We start from the raw sequence: 20,236 nt of genomic DNA on the forward strand, positions 1-20,236 counted from the left end.
GCCCTGATTGGCTGAGCTTGCTGGAAGCCATGTGATGCGCTCCAGCCAATGAAAAGGCTGCCGGTGCGCAAGCGCACTGGCAGCCTTTTCTCTCTCATGGACCCGGAAGCAAGAGACAACGCTGGACGGCGGACGCAGGTGACAGTGAGGCGGGCGAATGGAGTGGCGATCGTCACCGGAGGGATGGTGAGTATGGTGTCTGTTTTTTTTTTTTTTGGGGGGGGGTGCCGCCGGAGTTGTCTTTTAAAGGGGACCTGTCACCCCTGCTCCAGTCATTCCCTAGGGGCGTCGGACTCATCTCTGGTGAGCGCACACACGGCTTCAGACGGGGATTTCTCGGCGACGGGTCTTCAAGGAAGGGGTAAGTATAAGGGGTTCCAGCAGGGGTCGGGCACGCTTCACCCCGGAAGCCAGGGTGACAGGTCCCCTTTAACTATTCAAAATGCACTTTCCTTAGCTGAGGTTCCCTAAGGGTAACATAGTCGGTAGGAGGGCCCATTTAGACTTACTTGCCCCCAAAGGCTAAAAGAACATTATGAGGCAGGGTTCCCCAATAAAGAGCATCTGCATCATTACATGGACCTTACTGAGGGGATAAGACTAAAGCCTGAGACACCATGGCCCCTTACTTATCGCGATGACGTACCAGGTGGTTATTATATAAGACATCTCCACCACATACACTGTACCACACTTTTCTCCGCAGGCTACATAAGTCTTAAAACCGCGCCCCAAACTGTGCCTTATAAGGGCCGCCATATTGAGACCACGCCCTAGGCCTCGCTGACGCATGAAGCCTATGGACACGCCCATTCTGCCGCGCCTGCTGCTGTTGCTAGGGAGCCGTTGCTATAGTGCTGAGCGATTGTCCGCGTGCGCAGGCGGAAGTTCCCGGATCAAGGAGCCGCCATCTTTCCCGGGCTCAGCTAAAGAGAGACAGAGAGCGCTGGGAGACGGAGAGAGATACAATCGGCTTCCATCCGCCCAGTAGATCACCTCTAATCCCCGCTAGCTACAGCCATGGAAGAGCGAGAGGATCTAGTGTACCAGGCTAAGCTGGCTGAGCAAGCTGAACGATATGACGGTAAGAGGAATGTGCCGCTTTTTCCCCCATAGGTCGGCGGGCGGAGAGAATGGAGGCGAGACAAAATGGCGGCTGGGCTGGAAAAGGGAGGATAGGACAAAGGCGAAGCGCGGAGGGGCCCGGTGTGTGAGGGAGCGGCGCTGTGAGGGCGGAGGCGGCGGGGAGAGTGGCGGGGGGCCCGGGACGGCGGGGGTGAGGTATGCGGCGGAGAGGCGGGAGGGCGGCGGGCAGGAAGAGAGACGGCTGCAAAATGGCGACCGCCGAGTAGGGCGAGACCCTGGGGAGGCGGGGGTCTGGATGGCGGGGCCGGGCGGGGGATAGCCGGGGACGGTAAGGCAGCAGGGCGGCAGCGGGGACTGTCCGCAGTGCTGCGCTTCCTGTCGGGTCACGTAGTAATGGGCGGCCGGTGAGTGCGGGCACCGATCAGCTGTGCCCCCCTCCCCGGCTCATTCATTGTCTGACTGCGCCAGTCACCGGGACACGGGGGGCCCGCGGCCATTACAGGGAGGAGCCCCCCGGCTGCTCACAGCAGTGCGGTACCGCAGCCTCCGCCCAGTCCCGGGCTCATTCATTCCCGTCAGACCGGTCGGCGGGGGCGCAGCGCGGCCATTCCCGGGGGCACGGGGCGCGGCCTCCTTTGTTGGGTGGAGCCGCTCACACCGGGGCCCGGGATGAGGGGCCACAGCAGGAAGTGCAGCCATATATAGAGCGGCTGTGGGGAGCAGCGCTGCATACTAAACATGGCGGCCTTCCGCTGCTGCTTAAAGGGGCAGTCCGCACATTGTTCTCTGTTATCAGCCATGGCAGGGAGGGATGCAGTGCTCCTCACCCCCCATCTTCCCTACTGGAACCAGGACGAGGTGTCTACAGCTCCCATACCGCCCTGACAGCAAAACGACAACTCCCACCATGCAGCGGCGTGCTGTGCCAGCTTTCTCTATGTAAGGCATGATGGGAGCTGTAGTCCCGCAGCTGTTGGGAGTTGCTGGTCTACACTATCTCTGGATGCACATACACTGGGTATAGTTAGAATGGAGCCAATCTACAGAAGGTATCATGCAGCCAGCCATTTATTTAGTATTGTACAAGTCCCAATATTTTCCAGGTGGGCTGACTTTCCCAGGGAAGCGCGGACCAAGTCCAAGGATCACACCAGCCTTTTCAGAGGAAGCTTTATGAATTTAAGGGCCAGTTTACACTGAGCAAATGTGGCAAGATTCTGGGGCGGACATCTCCATCTGGCTCAGTGTAAAACTGTCACGATGGGAGGGCTCACGTGCCGCCGCTCAGAGAATTGACTTGTCAATGCATGAGCCCTCCCTTAGAGACAGTGTCACACTGAGGAAGGCGGAGAGGGCCGCCGCAGATTTCCACCATGTTTGCTTAGTGTGAACATACACTTACAAGACGGAATGACTCAATGGCCGATTCATTGGATTTGGTAAATCTTGCTGTAGATTCTCAGTTCTGCAGTGTGGTGGTCTGGTGCATAAAGAGCATGTACATTAAAGGGGTTGTCCAGCGCTACAAAAACATGGCCACTTTTCCCCTACTGTTGTCTCCAGTTCAGGTGCGGTTTGCAATTAAGCTCCATTTACTTCAATGGAACTGAGTTTCAAAACCCCACCCAAACTGGAGACAACAGTAGGGGGAAAGTGGCCATGTTTTTGTAGCGCTGGATAACTTGGGAATTGTCCATTCAGTTCCAGGAATAGATGGGTGAGATTCTACATGACTGTCATTATTAGGGACAAGGACATTTTCTGCATAATTCACCAAATCTATTGAATTGGCCACAGATTCTTCTGTCTCCAGAAAAGCCTGGTACAAGCCTCTTAGGTCACCTAGGAATATTGCAGGACACCTAAACAGCAGAACAATTATAGGACTGAGCAACGCAAGAGCTGATGTGTTAGATTTATATTCTATATAAGGTCACTCCTCTTGCTTGGCCTAGTTGTACAGCGGCACAGAAGCCAAGGATCTCTCACCATCACCAGGCTGCTTTACCATTTGTAGGTTTAGGGAATCTGTGCAGCTCCACATATAAAAGTATATGAGAGGATTACTCCATTGCAGATGCGGCCAGAATCCCCATGCAGGAGGCTGAGGAAGCCGGTGACCACCCTGTGGGAGTCCTCATCGTCATTTCCTGTTTCTAGAAACAAGTCACCAGCAGGATCAGGGCTTCAGGCTTCATTTTACTAAAAACAAAAGGTTTCTGTAAATGACTGTAGGCCGTCCAGGAGCCGCTGTCTAGTAATAGGCAAATGAAGCCATTTACTATCATGTAGATTGCAGTGGCCTCTTGTCTCCATCCAGCTCAATAAGTTACCTATGGTGCATTTACATAGAGATTTAGCTGACAGATTTTTAAAGCTTAAAGTGACTGTACCACCAGGCCCAGGCTGAAGCACTGGAGGCGGCCGACCCACCCTTAGTGGGAGGAGACCCTAGCCCCTCCATGGCGTGACTCCATTAGAATCAATGGAACCCTATCATAGGGGGAAGGGGGTTTCCTCCCACTAAGGGTGGGTCGGCCGCCTCCAGTGCTTCAGCCTGGGCCTGGTGGTACAGTCACTTTAAGCAAGGAATAGATTTGAAAAGAGGAGAAATCTCGGTCTTTCCTTTATGACCTGATCTCTGGTTAGTCTGTACCTGGTTTGGGCTTCAAAAATCTGTCAGTTATCTCTCTCTGTTTAAATGCAGCCTTAGATGGTGATAGATCAATCCAAATGCTCATGTCTAGGTGCATTGTCACCGAGCCACTGGGGCTAGTCTGACCTAGGTCACCTAGGTCTAGCTGGAAATGCTGAAGAGATAACTGTGCACGAAGGGAGATCAGTAATACTTATTACATATTTTAAATGGAAATATAATAAAGGAAACTTTTAATGGTGGAATGTCTATTAAAAGAAAATGCAACACAAAAACCTGCCGTGTTTCTGGCCGGCTGGTCCTTATTCCCAGATGCATGGACTCGGCACAGCACCAGCAAAGGAGCCATGCTGCTCTGTTACTAGATGGGTGGCCGGAGGTGTATGCCCTACTGCTTTCTATAGAGTATGCTGTAAGGGGTTGTCCATGAAGCTCTGGAATATCTGCATCTTTGGGCACTTATAGCCAATAGCCCTTTCAGTGTTCCAGGAAATAATACCAAGTCTTGTTAATACAATCATATCAGTGGCTCATGCTATTGTATGTGACACAGGTAAAAAGGGAAATCTTCCCTGCATAGGCCTAGCTTTGTAGAGCAGTCATAGCATAAAGGTGAAGTCCTCTTGTCACTCAGCATTTGCCCAGTAGTTAACGGCTATTAGAGCTATCAACATCTAGTAAGAGAAGCCTGATACTTATAAGAGGCTCCATTCTTATCCCATATGTTCTGGCCATACACAGCTTAGCTGGTTGTTTGATGGTCTGGAAAGGTTATAATGTCAAATAACCCCATAGAGCATGTCAGATGTGACAATGTACAGATTGATGTGTAGCTTACTAGTGACTTGGGAGGAGGCTGTGAATGTGATGAGGTCACAGTACAAGCTGTTTTTAGCCCTGGCCTCCTGGAGCGCCTCTCATCTGTTATAAATGGCTCCCTGGCTATTCCAATGACTGAATCCAATATCTGAACACATCAGGTTGACTTTATCCATTGATATCTGTCACAGTCTAATATGTGGTTAGAGTAACAGGTGTATAGGCAGCTTCATGGTATAAAACGTGGAAGGCAAAGGGAGGTTTCTGTGTTTTGCATTTATTCCTTTGTTCTTGATGCTTGTATTGATCACAATACATTGTTCGTGCCAAAATCTTACTGGAGCACTGGGAGTTATGAGCTATAGAGATGGACTTGTTTCTAAGCAGAACATCTCCATTCAGACTACTAAATAATACATTTACGGTTCTGTTCACATCTGCAACATGGGTCCTGTTCACAACTGAAGCCACATACATCTTATTCTCCATCACCACAGCTTACATTGGATCTTATTGACTTGGAAACCCCGATGGATGCCACTCTGTCATCTGTAAAGCACCATTAGTGCAGCATGGCATGTGCCTTTTGTAGTCAGATTTGAGAAAGTGCCAATGAAGCTTCACATAGTAGTTTACATATAGCCTCCAGCATTTCTATAGGATGAGGCTGCCACACTTCCTGTGTTCCCCACATGTCATTTCTTTTGGTGACCAAAATAATGCAGCAACTCCTCAGTGGTTTCCTCTTCCTATATTATTTCTCACAGTCTGTTTTATACATAGTGGTAAATCGTTGTCCTTTCTAAGTTACTACTTATATTGGGTTGTTGAACATAAAGCTTAGGTGAGTGGGGAATTAACAAATAAATCTCAAGTAAAACAAGCAGCAATGTTCGCTTACTACTCCTGTTGTGGCCCAAGGATTCAATATTGAACAGCTTCTTTACAGGAGAACCAAGCTGATCCTAACAGAGGCCTCCGTTCAGCTTGTCTCCAGTACTTTGTCACTCCCAACCAACTGCTGTGCAGGGAAATACAACTGTGCTTCATTGAAGTGTTGCTGTTCAATACCCTGGGGGGGGGGGGGTGACTGGGAGCATTGATGTGCAGGTTAAAACTGACAAAGCCCATTCACTCTGTAGATTGTGGAGGGTCTGTTTAGGCTGTCCGATACCACCTAATCTGCAGGAAAAGCACATATCTCTGTCCTGGAGTCATCTAGATATTTTCTTGGAACCCCCGTATAGTAGACTTTCACTATGTGGGGTGGGGTGTCTTCCCAGGTAAAGCATATTGGTGGTTTTCCATAACTTATGTATATAGCATATACATTATCCACAGCACTTTACAATTCTGGGGGGTACAAACATACTTAGACTCTCAGATCTAGATGTTCTCAAGATATCTACATATCTTACTAAATGAAAAGCTTGGCACAAAGCTCTGGTGTGCTCTTGTGGTATGCTCACACATTGCAGTTATTGGAATGGATATGAAATGTTATTTATTTATGCTTTGTATTCAGTAATCACAAACAAAACCCCATTGTCTGAACACTCTCGGCTAGCCACATCAGCCCTGCTGTTTGTCCGGCTATGCTTGTTTGGTTTGCAGTTATTCTTGCCGAACCCCAGTATGTGCCTGCATGCATCCTGGCTTAGTGGACATGGATGTTCATCAGGGAGAGGAGAGCAAACCAAGTAATCCAAATGAGCACAAAATGATTGCAGTCTGTCATGTCTATGGCCAGCAAGCCTTTCTAGTACTGATCTCTAGCTTCAGGGAGATCTAAGAGCAGTTCTTGTGGATGGTTTCTGGTTATTTTTAGGTTGGGGCATCTGGACCTGTGTGGTTCTTGAGTGGAGTTATAGCTGCTGTGGGCATAGACTGTATTATGGGGACTGAGATCTGGCACCCACTGTTGGGGACTCCGGCAGTCTGTTTATGACCACCCTATATGTGTAATCTAAAGGAGTAGTCACAGTAATTTGTCTGAAAATGACAGCCATGAGCCTGCAACAATGGTGTCAGTAATTCTGTGCACAGAAAGGTATTGTTTGCTGTTCAGAGGGCTTTACAGGAGACATCTCTCCCTCATTGTTCGCATCAGTGTGGTGGGCTTACTCTGGTGATTCCAGTCCGTTGGACTTTACATAATTTTCTGCTCCTGACAATCTCTACATTGTACTGTGCCTTGCTGTTCTGAGGATGTCTCCATGGGCATGCCTAATGTTATAAGGCTTACCAGCGATTGCCAGCTATTACTAGAAAGTCTTGTATGTGCCTCTTATGACGCCTACAGTGAATGTTAAATTGAGTGTTATGTTTGCTAACTATTACACTAATATATCATTTTATTAATCTTCGAATTAAACTTTTACTTGATATGCACACAAAGTTATGCAGATCTCCCCCAAATAGAGCAATATGTACGTTATGCTATGGATGGAGGACAAGGTGTTATCAAAATAGATCTGTAGAAAAATATTGATATAAACACATGATCAAAACAGTACATAGAAACAATGAATAACAACTGGTAGATATATTTAAAAACAATGAACATACAAACAGAGGTACTGCAGGTGGGCATGATAAAGTTAAGTACCAGAAGATTCTGCTATATCAGGTTTGAGTATTGTAACTGACCCATGAAGATCTCAGAGGAGACCAGCAATGCAACTTCAAGTAATAGCAAAAGTACATTACCAGGGTATAAGAAATGAAACCAACCACCGGGGCATTATTCATCCAGGCGGATCCCTGCTCCAGTGCAATGTTTTCTCCCCTTTCAAGGGCCCTTCTTTTCCTGATGTGCAATCGTGTGACCACGCTGCTTTTGTCTTGGCTCAGAACATTTGCACAGACCGGACGTTACTTCTCATAGAGATGCACAAGACAGTGAGTTGTGGGGGCAGTACTACTTTAAGGTAGGCCATATTATACTTGGATGGTAACACAGAGCCTCGTCTTACTGCCCTGGCTCTGTATCACATGGAGTCTCCTAGAATAGCTCCTTAGCAAGGATCTCTGCTAGTGGGATGTCACATGAATCATTTTAAAGGGATATTTTTTTTTAGCTTGTGAGGTCTCGCACCCCAGTTACCCAGTATCCTAAATAGCACACTTATCATGAGTGTGCTAGCTCCTGTCTTGTTCACACACAGAATGGATAGGGTCAGTGTTCAGTAAATGACTGCCAGTATGAGGCAGAAATCACAATATGTACTGTGTGTGCTTGGCAAGGATTCAGCTTGTGGCAGGACGTCTATGATGCCTACCCTAATGGAATTTTGGAGAGCTGGGATTTGCATAACTCTGCCCAGTAACCCAGGCCATAGTGATGGAGTTTGTGGAATTAAATCCTTTGTCGTATTCAGCCTGTCATAATTGTAATTTGGGGTTAGGGTACAAACCCACACACCGTATACGCAGCAAATACGCAGCAGATTTGTTGGTACAGATTTGATGCTGTGTTCAGTTATTTAGATATAATCTGCTGCGTATTTGCTGCGTATCGCAGCAGTAAATACGCTGCTTATACGGTGTGTGGGTTTATACCCTTAAGATGTATAATGACATTAGGTCCTTGGACAGATTTAACCAAACTGATATAGAGGTATTTATGCCTGATCGTAGGAAATGGTAGATATGTGTGATATTTGGAGTTAATTGCTACGTCCCACAATAGTAACCTTTTCTGTATCCTAGAATTTACTAACCAAAGAGCCTCACGGCCTATGCTGACCTGCTGTGTAACTGCAAATAAGGACAGTTTTTTAAAGTGCTGGGCCTCCATGCCCTGCAAAATAGACAGACATCCCACAGGGCTGTGGGTCAGCCACAATCATGGACCTGAGCTTGGACAACAAATAAGGTCCGTGCATAGGCCCATAGTCTTGAAGTTACAAATGTGCAAGAGGCCATAGTGTTTGCAATATTTGCCGAGCACTTCTGTGTTGTCAATGGGAAGGGGTAAGCTGCAGCGAAAGCAATCTCTGTGGGTTCTCTCTGAACAAAGGGGCTGGCTGTAATTTTCCACCACGTCCGATCCCTATCACCAGTGACAGAACTGTCTAAAGTCTCATGTCTGAGGCACCTTTAGGCTAGAGCCTTAGTGCGTCAAAGGCTCTGTTTTCTGTGGAACTGTCTGCTGCACCAACAGACACATACCAAGCCAGATAGACCCCAGTTTCCTTTTTACCAATGCCTAGCAGGTCAAAAAGCTGTATGTAGTGTTTTGTCTGGTAATTCAAAACAAACTATGGGCCAAGCCTTAGGATGTCCATATTGTTCAACCAATAGTTGTTTCCCATACACCTGTATGCTCTTGGCAGAGCATGATGTATTCCGAATGGGGGAGTAGGGAAACAAGTATGGATAGATCTAAATTTGTACAATATCATTCAATAATTAGGGATTATTTTGTGGTCACATTTAGTCACATGACCACTGTGAGCAGCAGAGGCATTAGGGTTGCTCCTATTCCATGCTCTGTGCACATTGATTGTAAAAAATGCTACTTTCTTCTCACTACCAGGCAATCAACACTTGGGCAGTCTGGTTAACCCAGCACCTATATAAATACTGAAGAGTGTGTATTAGGAACCTGTTTTGCCAGCATTTTATATATATGGTACAGTCATTAGGCAGCTTGCAGGCACCTGCTGCTGGCCTTAGTATGTGGCCTTACTTTCAAAACTGGGTCGGTATATTGAACGGTAATCTGTATACTGGGGCGAGTGCTTCATACCTTTCTAATCTGCTTCAGATGTGATGTGTGCTGCTCCTGGCTTGCTGCTTTTGCGTGTGAATGAATCAATGTTTACCCTGGCAAGAATTCTAAAGCCAGCCATTCATCATTTGTACTACATATGTAGTAGCTTCAATTGTAGGTTAACTGTTTCCAAGTGGGGAAGGGAAGCTCAAATTTATAAAAAGACTATCTTTAAAGAGTCTTAGAAGATTGCTAAATCTACTGTTAAAAATATGTATGTAATAAGTCTGTAGGGTTTATGTTTTTTATTAGTTTTTTTTTGTCATGTCCTTCTAGAAATGGTTGAGTCAATGAAGAAAGTGGCCGGAATGGATGTGGAATTGACCGTAGAAGAAAGGAACTTGCTGTCTGTTGCATATAAGAATGTGATTGGAGCTAGAAGAGCGTCCTGGAGGATAATCAGCAGCATTGAACAGAAAGAGGAGAACAAAGGCGGAGAAGATAAACTTAAAATGATCAAGGATTATCGGACAACGGTGAGGTTGCCTGTTCACATACTGTTTATGAATATGTTTTATGTTATGGCTTTAACGTCTGAAAGTGTTAAATTAGGAGCAGGTTTTGTTTTTTTGTTAGAACCAGCAGTCCACACATGGAAAACTTGTTGAAGATATTGCTGTCCTGTTCCATTCCTTCGACTCTTTAAATGCAGAAACCTGCTAAAATCCATGTACTTGTTGCAGAAACAACCCAGTTTAGTTGTATAGAATACATTTTTATTTTCAGAAATTTCTGCTGCATGTGAAATTCACAAATAGCCATAGCAGTATAACCCCCCCATCTGTCTGTATATAATTCATTGTGCTTCATAGTTTAAGAAGGAGGCAGCATCATCCCAAAGTTTTTCAACAGTCATGAGATAAGGCCCCTGTACTGCCATTCTTCACAGAACGGTGAGAATCTAACAATGGATGCACACATTTCATTACTTTGCTGGACAGAGATCTTGTCCCATTCCAGGTTTATTATTGCCTTTACTAGACTGTACAATGTCTGTAAATGACCTGCTTGTGAGTGTCCATATCTTGCTGCAGTTTTTGCTGTATGTTCTGATGTATGCTACTGTTTCTTGGAGGGGGTGTGCCATATAATGAGTGACTAAGCATGGAAGGAATGGGGTACCGAAAAGGGAGCAGTGTTACAGGAAATTAATTGCAGATGTGCCTTTACTCGTGCACACAGAATGCGCCATTCAGCAGTAACACTCCAGGATTTTCAGTGGCACTTCTGTTAACCCACCTGCTATGTAAATGTATATTGCAAAACTATAACCCTGGCTAGATATGGCAACTGACTTTGTGATGACTTTGTATTGTAGGTTGAGACTGAACTGAAATCTATCTGTAATGACATTCTGGATGTACTGGACAAGCACCTCATTCCAGCTGCAAGCAGTGGAGAGTCTAAGGTTTTTTACTATAAAATGTAAGTACTTGAAAAGGCAGCAGCAGGTCCAGGTATAAGGTCGACTTATCTGCTCATACAGAAAGCTACTCTAACGCACATTGCAAAGTTATCATTGATGGATAAATGCAGTATATATGCAGGGGTGCTAAATAAGCAGCCCAATTCCCTACAATGTGCACCATCTGGAAGCGGAGTACAGCTTACTGCTTTATTTCAATTGCATATTTAAACTAATTTTATTTAATTTTGTTTGTTTTAGGAAAGGAGACTACCACCGATACCTGGCAGAGTTTGCCATAGGCAATGACAGAAAGGAGGCTGCAGAGAACAGCTTGGTAGCCTATAAAGCTGCAAGTGATATTGCAATGACAGAACTTCCTCCAACACATCCCATTCGTTTAGGTCTTGCACTCAATTTCTCTGTGTTCTATTATGAAATTCTTAATTCCCCTGACCGTGCATGCAGGTATGTACAGTGGCTGAATGTTAGAATGTGTTTATCCTTCTGAGGTGTAAAATATCTGAATTGTATGCTTAATCTAGTTTTTTTAGTAAAATAATGCATCTTGACAACAATAATGTATTGTGACGACAACAACAAAAAGTGTTTTTGGGATATTATGTAGCTGCCTGTTATTGCTATAAAGCACTAAACCTTGGTTTAGGTTACACTTCAGTGCAGTAAGTTATCCCCAGCCTCTGTATATGTATGCTAATTCATAGGTATTGGATATACTATAAGTCTGCTGTCTAATTGGAAATTGTCAAGCTTTGTGTGCACTTGTAAAGTTTACTTGTGATAAGGACGTACGAGTAACCAAACCTAGTTGCATAATAAAGGTGTTGTCCAGGCATACTGTCCCACCCAATCCGACATGAATCATGCAGACTTGTGACATCAGTATTGTGCACAGATCGGGAACCGTACAATATACTCACTGGGTATGGAATGGCTCACTTGACATTTGTCCCTCTAAGCATGCATTATATGTCCCCATACCTAAGGTCAGATTGGGTGGGCAATCTGCTTGGACAATCCCTACTTTAGTACTGTAAAAGCGATCAAAAGCAGCAGGTGTGGTCATACAATGTGTTTAGGGCTTTCTAAATATGAAGCTTGCTGTCTGTATGTTATTTGAGGTCACTCTAGAAGAATCTGTTACTGATTGCGATTGATACATGCATACAAGCAGAGGATTACATAGAAAGCTACAGTTAAAATATTCTCATTTTGGCCTTTAAAAAAATCTAACCAAAATAGTGCGGTTATGATGTGGACATGCCTGATTGGAGGTTTTTTGCTAATAGTGGTCTGCTTTTTTAAGGTTGGCAAAAGCAGCATTCGATGATGCTATTGCAGAACTGGATACACTGAGCGAAGAAAGTTACAAGGACTCCACGCTTATCATGCAATTGTTACGTGATAATCTGACACTATGGACTTCAGATATGCAAGGTGATGGTACGTACTGTTTGAAACGAGTAGCCTTCCCTTTGGCGTGTTCCTTTAATAAATACCCACCCAGGTTGGACTATTTACCTGCGATGCCATCTAATTCTAGGCATTGAAAGGTAGCCCTGCCATTCTTGATGTGCCTGCCACTCTCAGCACATATTTGCCTGATACTGGACTGTATTATACCAGCTGGTTGGAGAATGGCTGTGGCACCAAGGCTGATGGTCTATCCCATACTACAATGTACTGTATATATTTTGTGTTTCTTCAGGAGGTTAGGGATAATATTTACTATTCTCTGCATTACCTTAGTAGATATTTTTATGTATGAGTAATTTATGCTATATGGTCTTTCTGATGTTACATTCAAAGTGCAGTGTCTACTACATCAATCACTTTGCTGAGTCCTCCCCTCCTTCCTTTAACATCACTGTCACTACATGATCCTGTTCTTCCCTCTCTTATGTAGATTCCTAAAGGAAACCCATGTGTCCCTTTCCTAAATATTCTTTGTAAGTTGCTATAATGGTTGCCTGACAAAGCAGGCTTGTGTTTCTGTTCTGTCCTAACCACTGCATCTGTTTGCCACGTGTGACTCCTCCTACTAGTATTACATCTTGTGTGCAACACCAAGTAGCAGACCTGGATTATTCTAAATGTCCGCATGTATGTAGTATTTCTTGTTAATGCTACAAAGTGTCTTTGACAAGGGTATAGTTCCATTTACAATAGCATACACATTTGTAAAGGGTTTCACAGAGATCGTCGGGCTAGAAAAAATGTCCCCACTTGCATGTTCAGTACACTGTCTCCTAATGAATTTTTTTTCTTTAAGTTGAAACTTTTTGGTTTGCTGTCCACATCAGAGTTAGGCTGGGTTCACACAGTATATTTCAGGCAGTATTTGGTCCTCATGTCAGGTCCTCTTAGCAACCAAAACCAGGAGTGGATTAAAAACACAGAAAGGCTCTGTTCACACAATGTTGAAATTGAGTGGATGGCCGCCATATAACAGTAAATAACTTCCATTATTTCAATACAACAGCCGTTGTTTTAAGATAACAGCAAATATTTGCCATTAAATGGCGGCAATCCACTCAATTACAATATTATGTGAACAGATCCTTTCTGTGTTTTCAATCCACTCCTGGTTTTGGTTGCGAAGAGGACCTGACATGAGGGCCAAATACTGCCTGAAATATACTGTGTGAACCCAGCCTAAACATGGTTAATGCAGTGTTAGCATGCCCTTGATGAAAAGTTGCCTAAAGCTGCAAATTTCAGTGAGACTAGCTAAAAATGGTGTGTCTTGGGGATTCCTGATTCTGCTCAACAGATAGGGGATGAATGAAGGATTGGGCATGCTGACTTTCAAAGCATTAATCCTTAGTTCTTTCTGGAGATAAGCTGACAGCTCCCCTATCCCTATTGAAAACAGATGCATGCTTGGGCGCCCTTAAGTTGAACAGCACATTGGCAAAACTTTTGGCAGAATTTTTCCTCCCACGAAGCTTCCCATGTGAGATTGGTCAGCAGGGGTTTGGTGTTTTGCACAGACAAGACAAGAGTTTTTCAATTGTGCTATGCATATATGGTCTGTGCTGTAGGTCACAGTACATGTTGAGCATATGCTGCACTATGGAATTGTACAACATTTTTCAGTTTGTACAAGAGAGACCATTCCTTTAAAGGTTTTGTTTTTTTTTTTTTTTAGCCAGAACCCCTTTTTACAGAATGCCCAGGGAGCATTCTGCAAAAAGAGTTTTATGGTGTACGGCCACTTCTGGCTTCCAAGACTTGACGTAGCAGGCCTACTCAGCCTTTCATTGGCAGAGGTGGGACCCCGCTAAGTGTTCCTGCTACATGACAGGAATGGTTATATAAATATCCAAATGTCCCAATGGCAGGAAAAAGGTTCCTTGCTGCTGCTTTATAAAATGACACACAGTTTTATATTCCTAACTTGATGCTCAAAAACTGTTCAAAAGTGGAGCTGCACTGTAAAGTGTGGTGGATAAGCCTAACCTGGAGCATTGCTGTACATTTGTGGGCCTGTACTGTGGATTGGTGTGTGGTGTTGTTGTGTGTGCCCCCCCCCCTCTCAATCATAATTGACTAACATTAACAAAAGGCACTAATGTTTTTGGAAAGAAGCTGATGATGCCTCTCTCCATTTTTTTTACTTGGTTCTTTCTGCTTCCATTTACTAACTTTTTAACATGGATTTTGAGTACTTAACACAACAAAGATGTTGAATTTATATTGAAAATCAGATTTTCTTTTCTTGCTCTGTTTGTTCTGTAAATGCCATAGCTGCAGATCTTTTTCTTTTATAAAGGGTGTTCTTAACGTCAGTCTGGATCTTGTTAAAAGGCTGTTCCTGTTACGGGGTCAGATAGGGAAAAAACTGTCTGTTAATATTGATGGCCGCAAAACATGTACACGTTCCTGTAGTGGTATTGCGGCCAAATGGACTATGCAGGCTTAAAAAAGCATGGCTGCTTTTCCGTAGAAACTGCACCAATATTGTCTTTAGTTTGGATCTGGTTTTGCAGCTCTGTTCCATTGAAGTTAAATGAGCTCAATTGTAATACCACACACAATTTGAGGATAGAGTAGTGCTGTTTCTGCTTGATTAAAGGCCCCTATACACATTAGTGAAAAGCCGTCCAAATCCACAATTTTTGCTGAGACTGGCTAACCATCTTGGAGGCTTGCATGGAGGCTTGCATGGAGGCTTCATGACTTTTCCCTGACAAAGTGGTGTCCGGAAAGAAGGATCAAACATTTTGTATATTGAATGCCTGATAGTTGACTGTCAAAGCAAATTAATGTAGTACAGCACTAAACACTTATAAAATAAATCACTTATAGGCTGGGGTCACACCATATGGAAGCTTTGTCACAATATAGTTAATAAAGTATGCTGATGTATACTATGGCATATCTACAATGGGACCAATTAGTTTTAATACAATGTACTCTCCCAGTGAGTCCCAATTTTGAAAAATAAACCTAAGTGCAGACCACACTTTCGTTTCCCAATAAATAAGCATATGAGGGTATAAACCTCTTACAACTGTTTTAACATGTTGCTCAAACTCACCAGGTCTTTGTCCTAAGATACGCTGCAATCACGAGTTTTAGCCATAGGTTTGCCATCATGCCTTACTGTTTTTAACATCATTTGATAATATGCTTTACAGCTGACCCCTTGGAAATAGACTAAAGATGAATGTAAAAACATTGGGCATCCTCTGTGACCTTTTTAGAGGTCATATACCAAACCAGACAAAGACAAAAAATGGCGCACCCGCAATATAATAATAAATAAATTCGATATCTTTATTTTCCAAACACATAAACAAAACAGCAAATGAACATACACTTAAAAACACCTAAAAAACCCAATCCGGGTAAACCATCACAGGGAGTACTCGTAATAATATACGTGTCCCTCTAACCGCAGCCCTAATAACAATAAATATCAGGCCCTATATCCTATCTAAACAAATGAGTCAGGACCCTGACTATTCAAAATACATATATCCTAAAGTGCACGTGCTCACAAAAATAACATAAACTAATAAATAAATGAGTAAACAATCATGTATGAAATATAAATACTGGAAATCCTAATAATCCCCCCCCCCCCCCCACCCCCACAAAAAAGTGACCAAGTGCAAAACTTATCCTATCATATTAGAAGGTCAGGGTCGAAACCATAACAGAATAATCACATATCACCCAGGGCACTGAGATGGGGCTCCGGTCTGTAACCCTACGCGTATCGTCACCTCACGTGACTTCGTCAGGGGACCTTTTTAGAGGTCATTCCAGAGGGAGCTTCTAAAAGCTTATCTACTGGTGTCACCGGTCGCTGCAATGCTGTACTGATCACTTTAGGCGGCAGCCTCTTATAACCACAGACAGAACAGGAAGTATTGGCTTTGTTTTAGACCTAGTGGTAAGAATGAAAACTGTTTTATTTTATTTTAAAATACAGTAAAAGGGAAAATTTAGGGGGGGGGGGATTTCTTAAAGGAGAAGTCCGGTGAAAATTTTTATTAAAGTATTGTATTGCTCCCCAAAAGTTATACAAATCACCAATATACAATTATGGGAAATGCACATGAAGTGCTTTTTTTCCCTGCACTTACTAATGCATGAAGGCTTCACTTCCTGGATAACATGGTGATGTCACAACCCGACTCCCGGAGCTGTGCGGGCTGTGGCTGCTGGAGAGGATGATGGCAGAGGGATGCTCAGTGTCCTGTGTCCCCCTGCCATCATCCTCTCCAGCAGCCACAGCCCGCACACCTCTGCGAGTCGGGTTGTGACATCACCGTGTTATCCAGGAAGTGAAGCCTTGATGCAGAAGTGCAGGGAAAAAAAGCACTTTTATAAGCATTTCCCATAATAAGTGTATATTGGTGACTTGTATAATTGTTGGGGGGCAATACAATTCTTTAATAACTTTCGCTGAACTTCTCCAGCAGATTTGATGCTGTGTTCAGTTATTTAGATGAAATCTGCTGTGGATATGCTGCAGATCTGCAGCAGAAAATCTGCTGCAGATCCTGTACGTGTGAACGCAGTCTTTGCTTTATGACCCATTTTGCTTTGACCCGTTCCTCGCTTAAAGTCTGTTTCAGGCTTTGGCTTCAAAAATCTGTCAGATAAATCTTAGCTGCTTTCTATTCTCTAGCCTCTGTCTCTTATTACTTTGTAGATTTGGTAGTACTGGGTAAATGGAAACATTAGTTGTTGTGACAGGCTTAAATGTCTTCAATAGTGATGAGCGAATAGTGAGATATTCGAATATTCGTACGAATATCCCACGAATATTCGATCCCATTGAAGTCTATGGGAACAAATATTCGATTAGTGAAAAACACCTATTTGACCATTTGGAGGGTGACACCGGAAGCTGGGGGATTTGAACGCTTATCGAATATTTGCGGGATATTCGCACGAATATCGAATATTCGAATATCTCACTTCGATCGAATATCTATTCGATCAAACAGTATTCGCTCATCACTAGTCTTCAATAATTACTGCAATGTATTGCATAGCTATAGAAGTCTTAATGTAGTCTTGACTATGAAGATAGAATTACTAGGAGGAATTTGAAGCTCTGGTCAAGAGTCCTTTTGGAGTCGGCATAAAGTTGACTTTACATACAGTGTTTAAAAAAATTCCTAGTAATGATGAGAAACTTTTGACTCTTTCCAGGTGAAGAACAGAATAAAGAAGCACTGCAGGATGTGGAAGATGAAAATCAGTGAGACATTAAAAGCCAAGAAGAGACCCTCTCTAACCAACTGCCCCTTCCCTCCAAATATCCCGTCTCACTCTGAGGACCATCGAAATTTGACTTTTACACTGGTTCTCAGGATTTAGGTTCCTGCCCAATTGGGTGTATCATTTTTACACAGTTTAAGAATTCTTAAAGGCAAGAGTGAATGACTGTGGATTTTGCTGCTGTTGCCAGCCATCTTAGGTTCTTTAAGACACTAACAGGACTGCATAGAGGCTTTTTCAGCATTAGATTGTCTCCGTGCCATCCAGCACTATAACCTTTTAGAAACACATAGAACGAGCAAAAGACGTTACTCCTTAGGGCAGACCAGAGTCAATCGCACTGTAGAATTTGTGTGGTGGCTTTTCATTTTTTTATTTTATCAATGTTTGAAACTGAATTTAATTCTATTGTTTAAAATGTGGTTAGAGCTTGACGTTGCAGATTGCTTCAGAATGTCCTTGTAGTGGTTTTGCTGTAAAAGTGTTTTCAAACTGTGCAAAAATGTTGCTGAAAACTCTGGTGCTGGTATCACGTCAACAATCCGTGTTTATTCATTCTTGCCTCCTTTTTACTTTCCCTCCTCAGAGCAGGTTAGCATTGGAGCTGGTGTTGAATAGCCTGCATGCGTGTTTAAAATTTTCGTTTTTCTATCTTCTATTCCCCCCCCCCCCTTCCTCACCCTCTGCCCTTCTTTCTCTTGCTCAACCTATCTTTCGTTCAGTATGTGTAACTTGAAGCTAATTTGTACTACTGGATATCTGACTGGAGCCACAGATACAGAATCTGTCATTGTTCTTACTGAAACACAGCATGGAATTAACATTAAACTTAAATAAACAAAACCTAAATTAAAAATGCCAAATATTACTGTTACTTGACCTCTTCTTGTCTGTGTAGGGATATCATATTGGTAGTCCACGTAGCCTTTAAGGACCAGCTTTGTCTCCTCCTACAAAAGGATCCATACTCTGTCAGATACACAAATTGCCATTATATAGAAACAGGTCCCTGAATACACGGTGGAGGCAGCAATTTTGTAGCTGAGCCCATAGCTTATTATGAAACCGTCACCTCAGTGAGACTGGATAGTGCATTGAGGTCACTAGCACTTTTTGCACAAGATTGCAGTGTTATAATGGTCCATACTCCACAGTGTCCAGGAGCTGGGTCTACGTCGACAGTACTGTTCAGAAATCTAGTCTTTGTGTGTGTGTGTGGCTGTGTTATTGGCTAAACATAAACTGGAGGTACATACTCTGCTTGCTATATGGGTATTTAAATTTTCATGAGGATTTGCCAAAACCTGTAATTTTATTGAAGTTTTAAGTTTGTCGGAATGGGGTACTATTGATCAATATAGTAATGGTTTAGCTTTTAGTCTCAATAGTGTGTTATTTTATTTTTCCATTTTTGTCTTTTTTTTTTCGAAGATAAAATGTTGCCCAAGTGTAATTGGCTTCATTAAAATAAAGGCATCCATATAAAGTGACCATTTTACCTTTATTTTGTTGGAATAACTTACAAAACTGCAAATCTAGCCTGGTCTGTCACTGAACACTGCACAGGTATTTGGTTTACTATAATGTTGCACTTCAGTTTGTGTACATTATTTTGTGCAAGCTATCATTAATGATTTAAATTTATTGGAGAAAACTGGTTGAGGTGAATTGGGGGTAAAGATCTTGGGCCTCTGCTTGTCAATCCATTGCAGACGTCAAATTTGTTCTTTTCTTGGATCCATAGATTAGTAGTTCTCACTACCTGTCATTAGACATTGCAAGTTTTATTGATCAGATCTGGAGATACAGCCAAGAAAGTGTGAAGTGTGCCTAACTCCCCAGTTGGCGGAAGATTCAACTCGTTCACTGCATGTCTCTGAAGTGAAATAGTATGATTTGATTGATTGCTGGGGGGAGATGCACACAACCGCACTCTCACCAGCTGTTTCTTTGGATTGCAGCGATCAATAACTTTTGACATAAAATTATTTTACATGATGGCAACACTTAAAAGGAGTACTCTGGAGGAAAACAGAATTTGCTATTAAATCAACTGGTGGCAGAAAATTCTACAGATTCGTAAATAATGTTTGTGTTTTTATCACCTCTGGTGCCAGTGGACATGTTTCGTTAGGAATACCCCTTGAACCCTCAGAGAGAGCTCTGTCACAGTTGAGTTACATTATTATGGCTACTAGAGCAACTCCAGTGATTTTTTTTTTCTTTTTTTTTTTCTTTATCTTTTAAATCAACTGGTGTCAAATGCCAGAGATTTGTAATTAGTCTTCCAGTGCGTATCAGCTGCTGGATGTTCTACATGTCTAAATCTATGACATACAGCAGCTGATAAGTACTGGAAGACTGGAAATTTTTTAATAGACGTAAATTACAAATCATTGGCACCAGTTGATTTGTCCCGATAGGTGGTGACAGGTAGCTGGAGTAACGCTGACTGCAGTGACTTCCACAGTTGCTGGGGGGGGTGTGAAAGAAGATTCATACAACAAATACTAATCAGGGTGGTTCTACAGAGCGTTGGGTTCAAGTCTGGAGAATTAGAGGGCCAGGGTAGTACTTGAGAAAGTTTTGGTCATGCTACTCCAACCAATGACCTCTCTAGCTGTGTGACATGTTGGCTTTGACTTGCTGGAAGATCCAATCTGCCCCAAGGAAGACAATCTGCATTTATGGTGGTGTCTGTGTTCTGCACGGATGGATTGATTGCCTT

The 20,236-nt window shown here is 43.3% G+C and overlaps 1 protein-coding gene across 1 annotated transcript; it reads left to right on the forward strand.

Moving 5' to 3' along the window:
• The first annotated feature begins 867 nt into the window (after positions 1-867).
• On the forward strand, positions 868-18,371 carry YWHAE (tyrosine 3-monooxygenase/tryptophan 5-monooxygenase activation protein epsilon). Its single transcript, XM_069946357.1, has 6 exons — positions 868-1,084; positions 9,615-9,814; positions 10,657-10,763; positions 11,005-11,211; positions 12,071-12,207; positions 17,440-18,371. The coding sequence occupies exons 1-6, from the start codon at positions 1,021-1,023 to the stop codon at positions 17,490-17,492; spliced, it is 768 nt and encodes a 255-aa protein (XP_069802458.1). The 5' UTR covers positions 868-1,020; the 3' UTR covers positions 17,493-18,371.
• The last annotated feature ends 1,865 nt before the right edge of the window (positions 18,372-20,236 follow it).

Source organism: Dendropsophus ebraccatus, chromosome 11, assembly GCF_027789765.1.
Source record: "Dendropsophus ebraccatus isolate aDenEbr1 chromosome 11, aDenEbr1.pat, whole genome shotgun sequence".
NCBI lineage: Eukaryota > Metazoa > Chordata > Amphibia > Anura > Hylidae > Dendropsophus > Dendropsophus ebraccatus.